Below are 20,268 nucleotides of genomic sequence, written 5' to 3'. Positions count from 1 at the left end.
TTGTAGCGTACAAAGGACGGAACCAGGGTCAATTAATTACCTCTCGTCGTTTCTATAAATTTGTTCTCTAAAAAGTGAGGGGACTATATGTGTATGAGTAAAATTAGAGATAAAAGTTACCCCTGATTTTTCGGTAAAGAAACGAGAAGACAGTGCAACCTGATATGGCCTCGGGGTAATGCCGAGGGCTTCCACAGACCAGAACTTGGGGAGGACGAATGGTGCAACCCGAAATCGGACACGGCCAAGCGTTGAGCTCGAGTAAAGTGAAGAATCGGGGCTAAGAGAAAGGCAGTTAGACAGAATAAACGAGGGGCCAAAATATCCGCCCACCATCAGATATTACGGTGCAAATATCGCCCGGTATCAACTACGTAATAATGTTTGCTGGAAGCCAAAGATCTTTACCTTACTTAGACTTGTACTAGGATTGAAATTCCTCTACTATATAAAGGGAAGAGTTTTTATATTTTAGAGACCACTGTTGGCATGTATATCAAAGCAATAAAGTTAATTCTTGTTCTTTAACTATTGTTCAAAGTATTCTTCAGCTGCTTGTTTATCAAGTGGTAACCGAGCCTGTTCCAAGAGCTGTATCGGAACTGATTTCCTAACGTCCATTGCAAAGCTAGACTTAATTATCTGTTATATTTGGTTTGATCGCTCCGATTTTCTTTAATTCAATTATTTATTGTTCATAGTTTATTCGTGTTAAATTAAATCATATATTTTTTAATCGCGTATAAATTCAATTGTTACTTAATTTAACGATAAATACAATTATTTAAAATGAGAGATGATTATAAATCAATTTAACTGATAATAATGTCTATATTCATTATATCGTTGGAATCATATGCTGGTGATGACAACGTAAATCCTAAGGACAATAGGACCCATCACCTAAAAATAATTGTTGGAAAACTATGTTATTATAACTCTCTCAAAGCTCTTTACAATTCTTTATTTCATTCACATATAAAATAAGCTATCAATACATATATTTATAATAGTATGAAACCTATTTTAACTAATAATAAGAAAGTCTATTCCTATATTTATTCTAACTGCAAATCATATTTAGACATAAATTAAATAAATCAAATCCTAAATAATTAAGGTTTCCTACTACAATTTTAAATTAGTTTCCCAACATTCTTCCGTAATTCAAAGTTGTATAAGTCTGACTTGTTCGTTGTGCAGTAATATTGCAACACTTCTCTCCAACTTTGACATTTTGATGAAGTACATGTCTTCATTCCTAGTTGATGCACTTTGTCACCAATACCCAATTTTATTGAAGTACTTGTCTCCAACCGTTGATGAACTTTGTCACAAGTACCCGATTTTCTTGAAGCGCATGTCTCCAACTCCCGTTGATGCACTTTGTCACCAGCACCCGATTTTGTTGAAGCGCTTGTCTCCAACTCCCGTTGATGCACTTTGTCACCAACCCAATTTTGTTGAAGCACGTGTCTCCAACTCACGATGATGGTTTTTGTCACCAAGCGTTGATGCACTTTGTCACCAACACCCAATTTTGTTGCAGCACCTGTCTTCAACACCCGTTGATGCACTTTGCAACCAACACTCAATTTTGTTGAAACACATAATCAACTTCCAACTTTTTTAAACCTCTCTCCAACTTTTAGAGAAGAGTTTCTTCATTTTGTGTCATATTTGTTTGCACCTGTTTAATTTTTTTTTTCTTGAAACTTTTCATCAAATAATCTAATTTTATTGACAACTATCTATGATTTTGCCATCATATTTTTGGCCAGACGGGTGACACACTTTGACTAGCGCCACCCGCCGGCAGCAAAAGCTATTTGATTCTCTCCCAAGATCGTAGAAGCTTTGATATCAATATGTAGGAAAATTATTTTATTATAACTCTTTGAAAGCTCTCTATAATTCTTTATTTCATCCGCACATAAAATAATCTATTAATACCCTTATTTATAATAGTATGAAACCTATTTTACTTAGAAATAAGAAAACCTATTCCTATATTTATTCTAACTGCAAATCATATTTAGACATAAATTAAATAAACCAAATTCTAAATAATTAAGGTTTTTTATTACAATTTGAATTAATGTTCCAACAATAATCAAGATTAGTTTATCGTTGATCAACTGCCTGTGTTCTGACACGTTCCTTTGACTCCGTAATCACAAAGGAACCTATTACCAGAAAGAAACAAAAACCTCATAATCCGTTATTACCGTCTTGGTTCAAGCGAATCTTGTCTGAATCATCATGGCGGTGAGTTAGGCACAAGAAAAGTAGAGGTCACAAAAATCAACTACACCAGCTGAAACTTCAATCTTAGTCCTCTCCACAAGCATAGGAAATTAAAAAAGTTGCAATTTTTAATATGGACATTAATTAAATCAAATGGGATATTAAGTAAGTTACTAGTAGTATATTAAAGGCTATATTAAAAGAAAGCTTAAGGAATATATTTTGTACCCGACAATCCCAAGGATCGGTCCTTTTAAGCCTGGAACTGGTCAGACTAACCATGTGAAAGTACTATCAACTTTACCAGGTATTACTCTTTCAACTTTTAGCCTGTGTTTGCTGAGTATTTCCTTTCTTGAATGTCTATGAATCTTGATGACCCTTATTAGAAATAAATTTTGGGTTTTGCAAAACCATCAAGATTCATGTTTTTTTTTTTTTCATTTTTTTAAAATTTGGGTTTGGTTTTCCTTGTTCAGTAGATCATAAAAGGTAAATATAATCTGTTTTTCAGCAGACAGTATTTTTTTATGGCTTTTTTAATTCTGCAGCTAATGAATGTCTGGTCTTCCTTATTTTTCTTTGGTAGCGCAGGTATATATTAGCTTCTTCTGCAGTATAAAAGCAGAAATTCTGGTTAAAGATTCAAACTTTATGGATTTTAGGAGCTAAATTTTGGTGGTGAAAACTCTCAACTTTACCAATTTTGGTTCTTGGAAAAACCTTCAGGGGTTTATGGAAGTAGTTTGTGCCTGCTGAATTTGTGTGAATGAAACCTACGAAAGTATCTGAAAGTTCTTGAAAAAGCAGATACTAATTTTTCTTATATCAGTATTGTTGGCATAAATCCCTTTAGCTTAAAAAATGTCATTGTTTCTTGAAAAGAGCATGCTAGCATCCAGGTTTCTATCTTGTTTAATAGCCATTTCGGTTTTCGTTTTGGTAGTTTCTTCATTGTCCCTTCTTCAATTTGCTGACAATTCTTTCATACCAAGATCAGTGTTTAGGTTAATTCTTGTTAATAGTACTTCCCTTTACTCAACCTCGAGTGTCACAAGTGGAGAATCTAAAACCCCTTTCTTGACCCCTGAAACTTCTTCTGAACAAAGCTTGAAAAGCCAAGAGGTAGCATGTCAAACATCCAGTTCCAGCAACAGGTCAGCTGGAGTAGGAGTTAATAAAGCTTGTGATGCGAAACAAGCTCTTCTTAGGGTGTATATGTATGACTTAACCCCTGAATTTCACTTTGGGTTATTAGGTTGGAAAGGAAGTGGGAATGAAATGTGGCCTAATGTTGGTATACAGGGTCAAGTACCCTCATACCCTGGCGGCTTAAATTTACAGCATAGCATCGAATATTGGCTTACACTTGACCTTCTATCGTCAAATATACCAAATATTACTAGACCATGCACTGCTATTAGAGTGCAGAATTCGAGTGAAGCCGATGTGATTTTTGTGCCTTTTTTTTCGTCCTTGAGTTACAATCGGCATTCTAAGCCTCATGGGAAGGAGAAGGCAAGTCTAAATAGAATACTACAGGATAGAGTGGTGGAGTATTTAAGAAGTAGAGATGAGTGGAAGTTAAAGGGCGGGGCGGATCATCTGATTGTCGCTCACCATCCCAATAGCATGTTGGTTGCAAGAAAGAAGTTGGGCTCAGCCATGTTTGTCCTTGCAGATTTTGGAAGGTACCGAGCTGAAACAGCAAACATTGAAAAGGATGTGATTGCTCCTTACAAACATATGGTCAGGACATTAGATGCTGAGAACTCGCCCTCTTTTGGACAGCGTGATATATTGGTTTATTTCCAGGGGGCAATTTATAGGAAAGATGTAAGTTGCATATATTCTTTTGCCTGTGTTTTATATTGTCGCTTGTGTTGCTATTTTCAGGGCAGATAAAGTTAAATCTAAATTCTAACTATAACATAGCCAGCATTTAGTTGGTGCACCCCAATCTACTTAGCAGCAGCGAAATTTGAGTACTATTGCCAGATAAAATTTATTCATATCCTCTTATTAATTATGGTAAAAACCTTCACTGGAAATTAAGAAATCAATTTGAAAGAATAAAGTAGCAGCAGCTTTTCATTTCAACCCTTCTGTCGTCCTTTAATACCCTATGCTACTTAAATTACTCATGGTTCACAAATAGCATGCACCTTAATATTCTCTCGCCTGGTACGTCCAGACAATTGCTTTGTTTCTATGTTGTAATATTGGAATAGTTGAGGATGTACTGCATTTAAGAAAGGAACTGAATTATTTCTTTATTTCTATCGCTCAAGTATAACAGGTTTTTCTCTTTTCTCCTTTTTTGTTGACCTTTATTAATATGATGATAACCTAGACCTACCCTACCACCAACCCCTTCCCCCGGAGTCAACGTTGGCCATTCCACACTTTACTCCCTTGGTTCTCTTTTATCCAAATATGATAGATTATTTTAATAGTTTGGAATTTGGAAGATGTCATGGATTTAATTGTTTTAATAGTTTCAGTACTTTGTAGATCTAATTTAGCTCTAAGGTTATCAAAGAGATTCTAGAAGAATCCCATGATGAGCTGTTGGTACTGTCAGTAGCTCCTCAAGAAAGAAGGGAGATAGGAACAGAAGAAGCCAAACAGAAAAATGAAGTTATTTATTATGATTTTGAGATGTCACTTAAGTAACAAAACTGTGATTTTCTTGTTTCCGTCATTTTCAAGCTTGAGAATAGGAGCTTGATCGTTATGCTGTTGACCTGAAGTACATGATCTCATTTCTTTGCTTATATAATACCAGGGTGGAACAATCCGTCAGGAATTATACTACCTTCTCAAGGATGAAAAAGATGTACACTTTACCTTTGGGAGCATCAGATCAAACGGCGTCAGGGAGGCTGGACGAGGAATGGCCTCTTCAAAATTCTGCCTGAATATTGCTGGAGACACTCCCTCTTCCAATCGCCTATTTGATGCCATTGCTAGTCACTGTGTTCCTGTAATAATTAGTGATGACATTGAGCTACCATTTGAAGATGTTATCGATTATTCCAAGTTCTGCATTTTTGTCCGTTCTTCAGATGCCGTAAAGAAGGGTTATCTTCTGAACTTTCTTAGAGGAATCAAGGAGGATCAATGGACCAAAATGTGGGAAAGGCTAAAGGAGCTCACCAAGCATTTTGAGTACCAATATCCATCCCAACCTAATGATGCAGTGGATATGATTTGGCAAGCAACTTCAAGAAAATTGTCATTTATACAACTGAGGGCTCATCGCAACAACAGATACCATAGTTCATAGCTGTTCCTTAAGGACCGCTAGTTCTATTAGGAGATCAGCTATGAGGTCAGGCTCGATTCTTTAAGTAGCACTTGCACTATGAAAATATTTAACTGTTTTGTTGCCATTCTTGACAACCCTTTGTATATTATTTTCATTATGAAGTTGCATATACAAGTTGCCATTGATGTAAATGGAAATTAACTCAAAAGCAGAGTAATGCTTTGTCAACGGAGAAAATAGGAAACCAACAGTAGACAGCCTTGACAATATGTTACTATTGTAAGCATAGGCATGAGATGAAGAAAATTGCACAATAGAAAAAGGTTCAGAAAATTCAATGTTTCATCATACATGCAAGAATTGCTGATGTTTTAATTTTAGCTATACTGAGCATGGATATATTTTTCTATTTTGCCCTTGTTCTAGCTTTACATAGCATATGAAGTTTCTGCATGCACAGGAGGTGACGATGAGTTTAAACAACCTATATAGTCGAAGATCTTGTTCATGACAGCAAGATTGAAAATCCTAATCTATTTGACTGTGGTTCTAGCTTTACAAGACATGAGGTTCTGCATTCTTTCATCTTCTGCTTTGATTTTTTGACTGAAGATTCATATTCAAACACAAAGCAATGATAAGTTTAACAAAACCTATGTAGTGTAAGATAACATTCTGTTGTGTATTACAATGAGCATGACAAACCTAATCTATTTGACTATGGTTCTTGCTTTACATAACATATGAAGCTGCTGGCTGCACAAGGTTTGCAGCTTATCAGCTGCAATCTTTCATCGTCTGCTTTCAAATAATGACTTATACTCAAACAAATAACAACAGTAAGTATAGCAAACCTATATCAAAATGTTCTGAGCTGTGCAGAAATTCCCACCATTCTAAAGTTTCTCTTAGAAAAATGAAAAAAAGAAGGCAGCCATTTCCTTCTTTCCTCTTGAGTATTTGTTATGGTTTCATCCTTGCATACTCTGCGAAGATCGTTAGCACCTATTGTGGATGGGGTCTGATCCTTTTTTCACACTTCTTTTGCTCGATTCATTCGGATCAAACGTTATTGCAGGGGCAGGCGCTATATTCAGCTGTGTGTGTAGATCCTGCATGTCAACAGCCTTTAGAATCCGAGAACTTCTGAGAAAAAACAACTTGCCTTCTCCCCATCTGAGAGCAATATCTATACTTCCCAGAGCAGATACCATCTTTGTTTGAATATTTAAGAACCCAATACAAAGAATTAGAACCATCACCTTACAGGAAGAAGAGCACATATTTCTTCACTTGAAGAGGAATAGAAGAGATAAAATCTTCTGTTTAGGCTATGATGAGTGAATAAGTGCTTTGTCTGTGGCTATACTCTTGCATATTATCTTCCTAAGGAATTTATATATAAAAAACTTGTGAGTCATCTTTAATGGATTTGCAAAACTAAAGGTACTAAAACAGGGAGGGCCCCAGGGGCAAATATCTTAAGAAGTTCAAGATTCACTTCAATCATGAGCCTGCTATAGAAGCATTAATATAAGGCTGTTTTTAGAAGACACTGACAGGTTTGAATAGAAAGTTAAAATTGGAACCATTCTTGGGAAGACAAGAATCTTAACATTTGTTCCCCACATCCCCATCATTTGTCTTGTTCTTTTGGACCAAACAATGACCAATCCAGTCTCTTTGAACTTTATGCCAACTCATCTGCCACCTCATCAGATTACGCTCACGGCTTGCTTGCTCTTGATTCTTGAAACTCTTAGGGGTCGTTTGGTTGGAATACGGATTATGCCGGTATAAGTATGTTGGGATAAATTATGTTGAGATTAGTTATGCTGAGATTGTTGTTTATTCACTGTTTGGTATGTTGTATTAAGAATGACAATTGCATAATTTCTAAGAAAGGTATAAGTTATACCGATGCTAATTACCCCACCCTCTATAAGGTATAAGTTATTCTAGTGTTAAAATTAACATCGGATAACTTATACCTGATTTGCTAACCAAACATAGTACTCCCTCTGTTCCAGTTTATGTGAACCTATTTCCTTTTTGGTCCGTTCCAAAAAGAATGAACCCTTTCTAAATTTGGTAACAATTTAGCTTAAAATTACAACTTTACCCTTAATGAGAAGCTTTTATAACCACACAAATACTCTGGCCCCATTTGAACTTGTTTAGGACCACAAATTCCAAAAATCTTCATTTTTTACTTAAACTCCGTGCCCAGTCAAATAAATTTACATAAATTGAAACGGAGGGAGTATTAAAGTGGTATTAAATTTTTATACTATCCCTATACTTTCTTATACCTCATACCAAACGAGCCCTTAGCATTTAAGCTTTGCTAACATGTTCACTCATGCTAATACATTAGTATAATACAAAGTAAATCAACCTTAAACAGGAAGCAAAGCCTTAAAATCAACATAGTTCTAGACTCAAAGCTCTATAATAATAGACTGACATTACTTACGTAAAATTTGTCCTATGCTATTTTTATTATGAAATGAAATGGCTCAAGTGTGAGAACATAAGTTTTGAGGCGGCAAAAGAATGAGAATACAACAGTTGCGTTGCAAGAAAGCCAGATAAAGTAGAGGTATTGGACAATGTGAGGAATAGGAGCCTCTTCTAAAAACAAGACAAATCCAAGGACTTGCTTTATGACTACTCTTACTTTAGAATTCCAAGCTCTTCTCTCCATGCATCAAAATTGACAGTCTTGGTTTCTTGTGCTTAATGGTTTTCCCTTTATGCCTTTCTTTTTGTTCCATCTTTAGTTTTAGATTGTGCAGCCTCACCTTATTCAAAATTGGTGGTGTTTGGACTTCCAACTCATTCTTCTCATTCTTCTCCTTCTTATGTACCCCCCCCCCCCCCACACACACACCAAACAATCGTCTTGTCTCTTTTATTTCTTCTTGCTATCATCTTTTTTTTTTCCATTCCCTTATTGTTTTCGTAAATAATAAAAAGTGGAGTAAATATCAATTTGGGACAAGTTTCAAAATTGAGATAGTCCTAGACCCATATTTGCTCACAAACCGAATTGTGATATTATTTTGATGCCATTGCATAAAATCCTACATAAATCACTTATATACCTCAATCAGTTTAAGCTAAACGAATAATTCTTCAAATGTGGTGTACTCAAAGGTGTCTTAGTCATTTGTGATCGCGCAACTAAAATATCTTCTAAGTTTGTTTGGAGTAATTCTCTTTTTGCCATGGAGTTCTCTAAAAATCGATTGAAACAACGCGAGAGAAGGGCCGTGGTGGCGGTGGGGGTGGGCATTTTTGGGAAGTCAGGTTAATCAGATGTCTTTAAGTAAGTGACGATACAGAAGAAGAACAATGAAATAAGAGAAGGGGGGCAAGGAAAAGAGTTGAGTCAGATTAGGTTGCGTATAAATACCTGAAATAAGAGAAGGGGGGCAAGGAAAAGAGTTGAGTCAGATTAGGTTGCGTATAAATACCGTGAGGAAATGGTGATAAGAACTATATTCACAGAGTGCAATAAAGAACCTGATCCGGCATATGCACCTTGTTGCATATGGTGTCACCGGGCACCGCTTCGTCAATTTTTAATGAAAATATTGAGGATAAATAATTAAATATGAAAAATAACACCACTTATTCTTATAATTATTTTGTTCATTAGTCCAATTCTTCAAATTGTGATACTGCTTATAAAATGTCCTGCATAGCCACTGCTTGATATCCAATGCAACAATCAATCAAAAGAGTGGAGCTTAGAGCGATCAGGAGAAGCAAAACGAAATTAGAACTTTGCCGAAAGCGAAGATGACTCCATTCTTGTGCTTAATGGGTTTCCCTTAATGCCTGTCTTTGGTTCCATCTTTAGTTTAGATTGTGAGCCTAAACTTATTCAAAATTGGTAACTTTGGACTACTTACTCATTCTCGACCTTCTTATGTACATCCTCCCTCCCCGTGGCGAAGGCAGAATTTTGCTAAGGGGTTTAAAAAAGAAAAAATTAAAAAATTAAAAGAGATTGTAGCTAGTGGGAATTGAACCAATGACAACACAAATATTTTGAATCCCTATGACCACTAAACTATGCTTTTAGACTATGTCAACAAAAGAATTTAAAATATAATATATAAAGGTATAAAACAAATTTTGTCTTATATATACAACTAGTGAATTTATCTGCGTTTCGCGCGATTATTAAAAATATTAGTAAAAGCAGAAATACTACTTTTTATAAATTTAGTCATGATTTAGTAGATGAATGTTTTTATGCATATAAAGTTTGACTTTATTATATATAATGATTAAATCAGAAATATAATATTTTTATTGAAATTAGAGGTTGCATAAACAAAATGTCACGTTTAAATATGTGTATATGTCTGTTTTCTCCTATTCCAAAAAAGAAAAGGAAACATGAAATAGAATTAAAGAAACTAAAAACATATAGAAAATCGAACAACCAATTTATTGGAATTAAAGAAAATTGAAGATTCACAATTATTTTTTGCCAGGTGAAGTACAAATAATTACAACTAACTGTACATTTTTTTTCCAACTCAAGTACTTATTCATAGATAATGAAGAAACTTTTAACATTCCTTGAAAATAAAGAGCCTTTAACATTCAAGAAATGCTAAAGGCCCTTGTGTCATTAAACGGTGGACATCGATCTGAGAAGACTACTAAAAAGGAAAGAAATATGGAGAGTACGAACAACAAAAGGAACAACCTCATCTTCATGGAGGTTGCTTTTTCACATAACTTTAACATATCTCTAAGCACAAGCTTCCGAATATTCTCGGTTGAAATTCTTGGAAGCTCTTCCTTGAAAATAAATTTTTGATACCATATATATAGTATGCAATTTAGCTCTGCAAACTCTATAATATCCTTCTTATTTGGCCTTTTGTGATGGTCTGATAGGTCATTTATAGTTTTAACCCTTAATTCTATATTTCGAAACCTCAAATAGCTGCGTTTAGCCTTCCTCGATTTGCATGCGCAGTCCGTATCTTATTTCGGAAGGTTTTTATGTGAAAAATTTATTAAAATGTGAAATCGTGCTTTAAAACTTATTAGAGTTGACTTCAGTCAATACTTTGAGCAAACGGATACAGATACGTATTTTGAAGGTCCCGAGGAGTCTGTATCATAATTTGGGACTTGGGCATATGCCCGAAATCGAATTCGGAAGTCCCTAGCTTGATTTATCGCAATTTGTTGAAAAATTAAAGTTTAAGGGTTGAAAGAAATTTTAAGTTTGCCCGAAGTTTGACTTTGTTGCTACGGGGTCCGGATTTTAGTTTTGGAGCTATTATAAGTTCATTACTATATTTATGACTTTTTTGCAAAATTTGGTGCGAAACAAAGTTGATTTGACGTAATTCGGATGTCCGGTTGTTAAAATAAAAGTTCTTAAGTTTTTTTGAAAATTTCATTCGTTTTGGTGTATGATTCGTAGTTCTAGGTGTTATTTTGGTATTTTGATCACACGAGCAAGTTCGTATGATGTCTTTGGACTTGTGTGCATGTTTGGTTAGGAGCCCTGAGGGCTTGGGTGAGTTTATAGGCTTCGGAGTGGTTTGGACTTGAGAAAGATAGCTCGTAAAAAATCTGGTTCTGGTGCAGCCTCTGATCTCGCATTTGCGAGGTCAATGTTCGCATTTGCGAACTTTCATTTCCTCTGTCAGGTTCGCATTTACTAACAAGTAGTTCGCATTTGTGAAGGGGTGTTGGGGGAGAGTGGTTCGCATTTGCGATCAAAAGGCTGCAATTGCGAAGGTCCAAGTTTACAATTGCGAACAAAACCATTGCATTTGTGATGGCAACAGAGGTGGGGAAACTTCGCATTTGTGAGGGCTTTCTCGTATTTGGAGGGTTCTCAATTTTGAACCCCGGGTCGCAATTGCGATATCTGCGCCCGGAAAAAAGAAGGGAAAGACGGGATTTTAGCTCATTTTTTCAAATTCTCAATGCTAAACACCCTAGAGGCGATTTTCCCAAGAACTTTTCTTCCTAAATTCATTGGTAAGTGACATTAATCTACTTTCTTCCTAAATTCATAAGGGTGAATTTATATTGATATGGTAGGATCGGGTTGCGCATCGCAACATGTGAAATAAGGCTGGATTGATATGGTGAAATAATGGTGAATTATGATATTGACTCTGATTATATGGTGGGATCGGGTTGCGCGCCGCAACATATATATATTTATTATTACTGGTAATTGCACGGAGGAATAAGGGAAAATTGTGTTATATGGTGGGATCGGGTTGCGCGCCGCAACACATATTTATTTTATTATTACTGATAATTACATGGAGGAATAAGGGAGAATTGTGTTGTACGGTGGGATCGGATTACGCGCCGCAACATTTTATGTGATTTACATTCCTTATTGCATTGTGTTGTTTTCGGTACTTTCGTACGAGATTTCAAGGATTGATAATTTTGGCATTTACTGGTTTCTTTTGAGGATTGAGTTGTTTCACGAGTTTATCGCCTTATTTCATTTCCATCATTATTTTACACTGCATACAAGTTATTTTAAGTGGCACGCCTTAGCCTCGTCACTTACAGTATATGGGGTCGGTTGTACTCATATTACACTATGCACTTCTTGTGCAGATTTTGGAGTTGGTCCTAGTGGCGGTCAGTAGATTGCTCAGGTTGGCTATCAGCACGGAGACTTGAGGTACAGCTACTCAGCGTTCGCAGACCTAAAGTCCCCTTCTGCTTTATTTAGTTGTGTATTCTTTATTCAAACAACTTTACTTTCATTCAGACCTTTATCTTATTATTCTAGTGGCTTATGCACTTGTGACACCAGATTCGAGGTTGTATTAGATATTTCAATTGTTATGATTTTTCGTACTTTACTTCAGAATTATTTCAGTTATTCGGCTTCTTTATTATTATTTAATCTGAATTGTTAAAATGGATAAAATATTCTAACATTGACTTGCCTAGAAAGTGAAATGTTAGGCACCATCATTGTCCCAAGGGTGAGATTTCTAGGTCGTGACACCTGTGTTTGCCTTTGTCTCATCCGTAAAGCAAAAATATATACAATGAGCTTCACTTCAAATTATTTAGGGGTTTGTCATGTGCCTCTGAATCAAGACTCAAAATACAACAACAACAACAACAACAACAACAATAACAATAACATACCCAATATTATCCCACACTGTGGGGCCTGAGAGGGTAGTGTGTACGCAGACCTTACCCCTACCTTGTAAGGATAGAGAGACTATTTTCAATAGATCCTCAGCTTAGGAAAGTATAAGCACCACATTAATGAACATATAAACAATAAGGGACAGTACCAAAAAGTCATATAAAATCAAAATAAAAACAACAAGATAGTAAGGTGATAAAAAATGAAAGCAAACAACGGTTAGTCATAAAAATCTACTACCAACAGAAAATGAGACTACGTGCCAATACTACTGTTATGAACACTCTAAACTACCTACTCTACTACCCTAATCCTCGACCTCCATACCTTCCTATTAAGGGTCATGTTCTCGGTCAACTGAATTTGCGTCATGTCTTACCCAATCAGCTCTCCCCACCTCTTCTTTGGCCTACCTCTACCTCTCTATGAGCCCCCCAATGCCAACCTCTCACACCTCCTCACCGGGGCGTCTGTTCTCCTCCTTCTTACATGTCCAAACCACCTAAGCCGTGTTTCCTGCATCTTGTCCTCAATAGGGGCCACACTCACCTTGTCTTGAATAACCTCATTTCTGATCCTATCTAATCTGGTGTGCCTGCACATCCATCTCAACATCCTCATCTCTGCTACCTTCATCTTCTGGATATGAGCAATCTTGACTGGCCAACACTCAGCCCCATACCTAACCACCACTATGTAGAGATTACCTTTAAGTTTCGGTGGTACCTTTTTGTCACACAGAATACCAAAAGTGAGTCTCCATTTCATCCATCCCGCCCCAATATGATGTGTGAAATCTTCATCAATCTCCCCACCCCCTGACTAATAGACCCAAGGTACTTAAAACTTCATCTCCTAGGGATGACTTGTAAGTCCAGCCTCACCTCCCCTTCCCCTCCTTGAGTCTCTCCATTGAACTCACACTCCAAGTATTTTGTCTTTGTCTTACTCAAACTTGAAACCATTAGACTCTAGGGTCTGCCTCTATACCTCTAATTGCGCGTTCACATCATCTCACATCTCATCAATCAATACAATATTATCCGCAAATAACATGCACCCCAACACCTCCCTTTGAATGTGGCACGTCAGTACGTCCATCGCCAGAGCAAACAAAAAAGGGCTGAGTGTCGACCCCTAATGCAGCCCCATCATAACCAAAAAATGGTTCAAGTCCTTACCCACTATCCTCACTCGGATCTTTGCTCCATCACACATGTCCTTAATCAACGTAACCTAGGCAACATGTACACCTCTAGCCCCCAAACATCTCCGCAAAACCTCCCTCGGAACTTTATCTTACGTCTTTTCTAAGTCACTGAACACTATATGCAAGTTTTTCTTTCTCTCCCTATACTGCTCCATCAATCTCCTAACAAATTGGATGGCTTCTGTAGTCGAATGCCCCGATATAAATCCAATCTGGTTCTTGAAAATAAACATACTCTTCCTGACCCTTAACTCTACCACTCTCTCCCAGAGTATGGCTAAATAGCTTGATACCCCGATAGTTATTGCAATTTTGGATATCACACTTGTTCTTGTATACAGGAACCATCATGCTCCACCTCCACTCTTTGGGAAACTTCTTTGTTCTAAAAATGACATTAAATAACCTAGTGAGCCACTCCAAACCTACCTAGCCCGCACTCTTCCAAAACTTTACTGGGATTTCATCCGACCTGATCATTTGCCCTGCTCATCTTACACATAGCTCCCTTAACTTCATCAACTCTAATCCACCTACAAAATCATAGCAACTCCCAAAGAGTTCCAAATCACCCAGTACAATGCTCATGTCCCCCTCCTCATTCAAGAGACTATGGTAGTAGGTCTGCCATCTCCGACGGATAAGCCCTTCATCTAACAAAACTCTACCTTATTCGTCCTTGATGCGCTTTACTTGGTCCAAATCACGCGTCTTCCTTTCTTGTGCCTTGTCTAACCTGAACAACCTCTTATCTATACCTTGGCCCTCGATTTCCTCATACAAATGACTAAAAGTTACAGTCTTGGTCGCTGTAATTGCTAGCTTTGCCTCTTTTTTAGCCAACTTATAATGCTCTCTATTCTCCTTCTTCTCCTCCTCGTCTACACTTTTCACTAGATTCAGATATGTTGTTTTCTTGGTTTTCACTTTTCCTTGCACCTCTCCATTCCACCATAAGTCTCTCTTGTGACCACCAGAATAATCTTTTGAGACCTCTAATACCTCTCCTGAGGCTTCTCTAATACACTGTGCAGTCGTGGTCTACATAACGCTTGCGTCCCCACTACTCCTCCAAGCCCTCATAGTCACTAGCCTAACTCCCAACGCATGCGCTTTAGCTTCCGTCAAGGCTCCCCACTTGATCCTATGTTAGCTATACATCTCCCTCTTCCTCCTCTTCCTCGTGATCTCAAGGTCCATGACCAGGAGCCTATGAAGGGTCGAGAGGTTCTCACTCGGGATGACCTTGCAATTCGTGTAAAGACCTCTATCGAACTTCCTGTAAAGTAAATAATTAATTTGAGTCTCGGCCACCGAACTCCGAAAGGTGACCAAGTGCTCCCTCTTCTTCGGAAAACTTGAGTTTGCTATCACCAAATCGAATGTTCTAGCAAAGTCCAGTAGAGACATTCTCCTCCATTTCTATCTCCAAAACCAAAGCCACCATGCACAGCATCATACCCCCAGACTTCACTCCAATTTGGCCATTGAAATCTTCTCCTATGAAAAGCTTCTCGGTATGCGGGATACCACGCACCATCTCATCCAAATCCTCCTAGAAATGCCTCTTGAATTCTTCATCCAAGACTCAAAACACAAAATTACAAAATGAATACACTGTCATTTTATGGTTATTAGAGTCGTATGTAGAATTGAATGCCAAAAAGAAATGAATAAAAAAATCAATGAACTTACAGTGTTCATGCCTTAAAATCAGCTTCCTCTCCTTCCATGGAAAATGAAGTCTCAAGAGAAAAGAAAAAACAGGGTAAATATAACTCGTTGAACTGCATATTTTAACATCTCAAGTGGGAAACCAAAAACTATGAAACTGAATCACAAAATGTTCTCTTGTCTACACGCTATCAACATAGTGTAGTATATAGTATACTACGACTCTTTTTACCAGTATTCAGATGTTTTGATAAATTAACCCCAAAGAGCTCTTACGAAAATATCATAATTGATAACAAACTTTTTCCTACCTGCAACAAATAACAATTTAAGTGTAAATGTTAGAGATTTATCCACATTTTCTCTGCTACTTCCACCAAATGGAGTTGCGCAATCGCCTCCGCATTTCGCCGGTGTCTCAATGATTGAGATTTTACGGACACTTTTGCTTCCACTATACTCTTAAGTATTTTCATCGATATTTACAATTTTGCTTCCTCTTACTTAAGAATTTTATGCCAACAAATACTTGGTTAAGCATAGGTTCTGTCATTTTGGGAAGGAAGATGTGATTAGTTCTCTATATTTGCACAGGATGAAAAGTAACCTTTAATAATATTTATGGGTTCATCTAATACAATAAATAAAAAGAAGATGAAAAATCACAGTAGCGTATTTCGTCTTTTATTGTCCTCAAGTAACTCCTTTCACTTTTAATTGAAAATTATTTAGGGATTTGTGGACTTTTCAAGTTAAGATAAACAGAAAAATTGTGAAAAAAAAGCAAAAAAAGAGAAAAAAGATAAGTGAGTTCCTTGGCCAAAGCTTATAAGTTTTATGTGTAAACCCAGCAGGTGGATTTTCTATCCTCACGTGAAATAAATTAAGCGAAATGATGCATTTAATATGGGTAGTTAAATAAAGTTAATGGAAGAATTTCAAAATTAAATGGAGAAGTACAGTTATGAATTTTTAGTGAAATAATTCGTAATTTATGATCGTATAATTAATTCAAATATTTGGAATTAATTACATAATAGGAAGTCCCGTCAATTATATTATGTGATCAAATGGAATATGATTCATTGGTGAAAAATGAACACCTAACAGGTTTGAGAAATGATTTTAAACCCTAAAACTTGCATTGTATAAAAGGTCTTATTCATAGTTGAGCTACAGTTTTTGCATATTTTTTCATTCAAAACCAACTCACTCTAAGGAAAGGAGAGCTTTGCGAAAGTTTAAAAAGGAATTGAGTGAGCTCTCGGCTAAGAGAAGAATTTAATAAAGCGGAGAGGGATTTTCCGACAACAAAAAAACTTTTCTCCCCAACCGAGGTGATAGACCACCTTATGACCGATGTGATTACCAGCCAAAGGGCAAAAAGACGGGGTTGAATGCGACTCTACCAATACCGATCTCCTTTGGAGCAAGGAAAAGCAACTCTGCTTGGTATCGGTAACGATTAACATATTATTTGTTTTTGAGAGAGAGGAACCCTTACTTAAGAACAGAGAGTGGCCGAGCAAAAAAGCAAGGAAAGGGATAAAGCAGAAGTACCCGGCCCGGCAAAGAAGGGTCTCCCATTAACAGGTTTTTCCTTATAAGCTAGCTTTGGTTGCTAAGCAAGCCAGGTTCTCTTTCACTCCTGGAATGAGCCTTTTGGCGACTCTCTCTCTCAACACAAAGAAAGAAGAGATGAAAGAATCTTCAAGTAGCCCTGACTAAGATAAGGGGGGAAGACCTCATTTCTAGATTCATATCTATTTTTTCTAGGAGAAATTTTCCTACACGATTTTTACATATTTACTGGTCATTATTTCTGCCTTTCATCTATTCACTGGTTCTTATGTTGTTATTATTATTTTCATGATGGTACTCATATATTTTCTCTTTTTCTCTTTTTGTCTTTTCGTCTTCTTGAGCCGAGGGTCTATCGGAAATAGCCTCTCTACCCCATCGGGATAGAGGTAAGGTCTGCATACACACTACCCTCCCTAGACCCCACATGTGGGACTATACTGGATTGTTGTTGTTGTTGTTGTTGATTTTTACATATTTCTAGCATTATTCTGGTAATACGATAGGAGACCGTAGAACTAGTGGAGATAATGATCTGGTGGACGAACTGAAACACTTTTGCTTGATTCATTGAAACTGAAGAATGATCTTGTGGATGCTTTTGACTCATGCTTGAAGGTTCATTTCGCAATTAAAGTCACACTTCAAGAGATAAATACCAATCTATATTTGATTAAATCTTGTGATTGTGTGTTGTCTGTATTATATGCAAGTAATCTTGGCTATTTACTTCCATTATTTGTACTTGTATTCCATCAATTAGACCGTTGTTGCTTGCTTAGACTCCTTTATATCCATTCATATGTACCCCAATCGAGTTTAACTTAAAAGAGTAATTATGTAACTATGTTGTCTTCAAAGATGTTTTAGGCCTCATTTTTTTTAAATTAAGATGTCAGCTGAATCGAAATGCACATCTGAATTTTAAAATATGTATTAAAATTAAGATATCTGATTTGTATGTATATCTGAATATAAAAATTTGAATACTAAATAATTAAGGTTGTTTGTTTTTCAACGTCTGAATATATAAAAATTATCTTTATTTAAAAGTTAATAAATATAACATTCAAATAAAAAAATATTAATTAAGCTAATATTCTATCACACAAAATTTTTAAAATATAAAATGTCAGTTCGTGGGGTGCTGGTTAACGGTGGTGCTTGCGGATACTGATTGGAGGCGATGGTTGGTGGTGGTAGTTGATAATTGTGGGTGATGATGATAGTTGTAGTTAAGAAAGGAAGTTATGGGTGGTGGTGGTAATTTATAATGGTGGGTAATGACGGCTATGGTTGATAATTGTAGTGTTAGTTGGTGGTTGGTGGTAATAGTTTATAATGGTTGGTGATGACAGCTATGGCTAATAATGATGGTGGTGGTTGGTGGTGGTAGTTGATGTCAATGGGCGGGTGGTTGAGGACGATGGTGTTTGGTGTTGGGTAGTGATAGTTAATAATTGTGGAAGTAGTAGATAGTGGTAGTCGGTAATGCTGGACAATGGCGGCAATAGTATAGGATGGTGGTGGTGAGTACTGGTGGTTGTGGTTGAGTATGTCGATGGTGGATGGTGCATGATGGTAGTTATGGTAGGTGGTAGCGGTGGCGGTGGCTAGTAGTGAATGTGGATGATAGCTCCTTATTGAAATTAAGTTTTTGTTATAGATCTTAATTATTTAGACATATTTAGACCTATTAAGTGATTGTGAATTAAAAAAATAAACATACTTAATGACTAAGATTTGAATAATTAAAATATAAATTTAAAGATCAAACGTATTTAATATCTAAAATTTAAATGATTAAGATTCAAACCTACATTAAGTACAAACAAACCTACATTAAGTACAAACAAATGAGGCACGTGAAAATTGTGATCGCTACACTAAACATATCATAAATATGACTCCATTCGAATGACTGTGTTTCCCCCAATTTAAGCACTTAAATAATTAAAATTCTGTTTTATAAAGATTAGAGTTAATGGTTATAACGCTCCTCGTTAACATCTTACTATGTCCATTTATTACTATTTTCAGTAGTTATCAAGTCCAATACCGTAGGAGTTAGCACTTCAAACAGTTATATGACAACACCCCCCAACCCACCCACCCACCCCCCAAAGAAAAAAGGATTTTGATAATCTTCGTGACTCTTCGTATGGTCGAGTTTGCACCTAATGTTAGGATTTATAAGTATGAATAATTAATTGAAATAGACTTTACGGATTTGACTTATTTGTAGAATAAATTGAAGAAACTACGCAAACTTATAAGAAAGATGGCATGTCTTAGCTAATACTATTTGACTCAAAAGATATTGGAACTTTTTTGAACAAATCAATTAAAGAAAGTGAAGGGGTAAATCTTAGTTAAACATAATAAATTTCAGATTAATGAGCTACTTGAATAGATAGTACATAAGATGTTCCCATTAGTCAATGGAAGAAGTGGTTTTACATGTTTCTCTGGAGATTGCTTCATCCTCTTTATTATGAAGATTGCAGAAGAGAGAAATAAGGAGAAAGGGAGAAGCCCCGAAACCCTCCCCCCTCCCACAACCGAAGATTTTTCCTTCCTATATATAGTCATGGGACCTTTGCTATTTACTTGGTCTGACTCTCTCACATTATCTATCTTGGTCGTTCCCTGGACGTTGTTCCTTCCGACTCGATGGATGTCGTGAGTGCGGGATGTAGAATGGACCATGTCGTCTTTTGATACCCCGTCTCTTGGACGAGATGCTAGTCAGCTTGACCGCAGTGGTTAGATTTTGACCAATACAGTTAGTCCCTCCGTCTGTCAGGGTCGTCCCATGTCGGGCCAGACAGATGGATCATGATTGCTACAAATCGGAGAGAAATCTGACTACTATCCCTCGGTTATGCTCCTTAGGTTTTGAGTGAGGTGACGACGCTATTTCAATATCCTTGTACTGTTGCGGCAGTTTCGGAATCGAAAAGTCGTTTGGATTGAAACGTTGTTTCGTGGTTGCCACCATTATGACACACGTTCCTAGGGAATCGAAACATTTCGTGCCCTATCAGATTCTATTGGCGACTCTTGGGTTTCGTGCTTGGGGAATTTATGTCTCTTATAAAT

The 20,268-nt window shown here is 36.7% G+C and overlaps 2 protein-coding genes across 4 annotated transcripts; one reads left to right on the top strand and one right to left on the bottom strand.

Moving 5' to 3' along the window:
* The first annotated feature begins 2,177 nt into the window (after positions 1-2,177).
* LOC107814176 (putative arabinosyltransferase ARAD1) lies at positions 2,178-5,860 on the top strand. 3 transcript variants are annotated; one of them, XM_016639527.2, is made up of 3 exons: positions 2,178-2,554; positions 2,842-4,083; positions 5,036-5,860. In XM_016639527.2, the coding sequence occupies exons 2-3, from the start codon at positions 3,112-3,114 to the stop codon at positions 5,534-5,536; spliced, it is 1,473 nt and encodes a 490-aa protein (XP_016495013.1). In that variant the 5' UTR covers positions 2,178-2,554; positions 2,842-3,111; the 3' UTR covers positions 5,537-5,860. The 3 variants fall into 3 exon arrangements, with proteins under 3 accessions (XP_016495013.1, XP_016495015.1, XP_016495014.1); XM_016639529.2 differs by lacking the exon at positions 2,178-2,554 and adding an exon at positions 2,570-2,739; XM_016639528.2 differs by lacking the exon at positions 2,178-2,554 and having other exon boundaries at positions 2,752-4,083.
* An 8,720-nt stretch (positions 5,861-14,580) lies between these two features.
* On the bottom strand, positions 14,581-15,451 carry LOC142174425 (uncharacterized). The gene is made up of 2 exons (XM_075240218.1): positions 15,320-15,451; positions 14,581-14,937 (listed from the first exon to the last, which is right to left on the bottom strand). The coding sequence occupies exons 1-2, from the start codon at positions 15,449-15,451 to the stop codon at positions 14,581-14,583; spliced, it is 489 nt and encodes a 162-aa protein (XP_075096319.1).
* Between the last annotated feature and the right edge of the window lie 4,817 nt (positions 15,452-20,268).

This window comes from Nicotiana tabacum, chromosome 20 (genome assembly GCF_000715075.1).
Source record: "Nicotiana tabacum cultivar K326 chromosome 20, ASM71507v2, whole genome shotgun sequence".
NCBI lineage: Eukaryota > Viridiplantae > Streptophyta > Magnoliopsida > Solanales > Solanaceae > Nicotiana > Nicotiana tabacum.
The sequence above is the reverse complement of the archived record's forward strand: the minus strand, read 5'-3'. Positions and strand labels throughout refer to the sequence as shown.

Coding starts and splice junctions, on each gene's coding strand:
- LOC107814176 (XM_016639527.2), top strand. CDS start 3,112: ATGTCATTGTTTCTTGAAAAGAGCATGCTAGCATCCAGGTTTCTATCT. Junction 4,084..5,035: donor GGGCAATTTATAGGAAAGAT/GTAAGTTGCATA, acceptor ATATAATACCAG/GGTGGAACAATCCGTCAGGA.
- LOC142174425 (XM_075240218.1), bottom strand. CDS start 15,451: ATGGTGCGTGGTATCCCGCATACCGAGAAGCTTTTCATAGGAGAAGAT. Junction 14,938..15,319: donor AGATAGAAATGGAGGAGAAT/GTCTCTACTGGA, acceptor ACGACTGCACAG/TGTATTAGAGAAGCCTCAGG.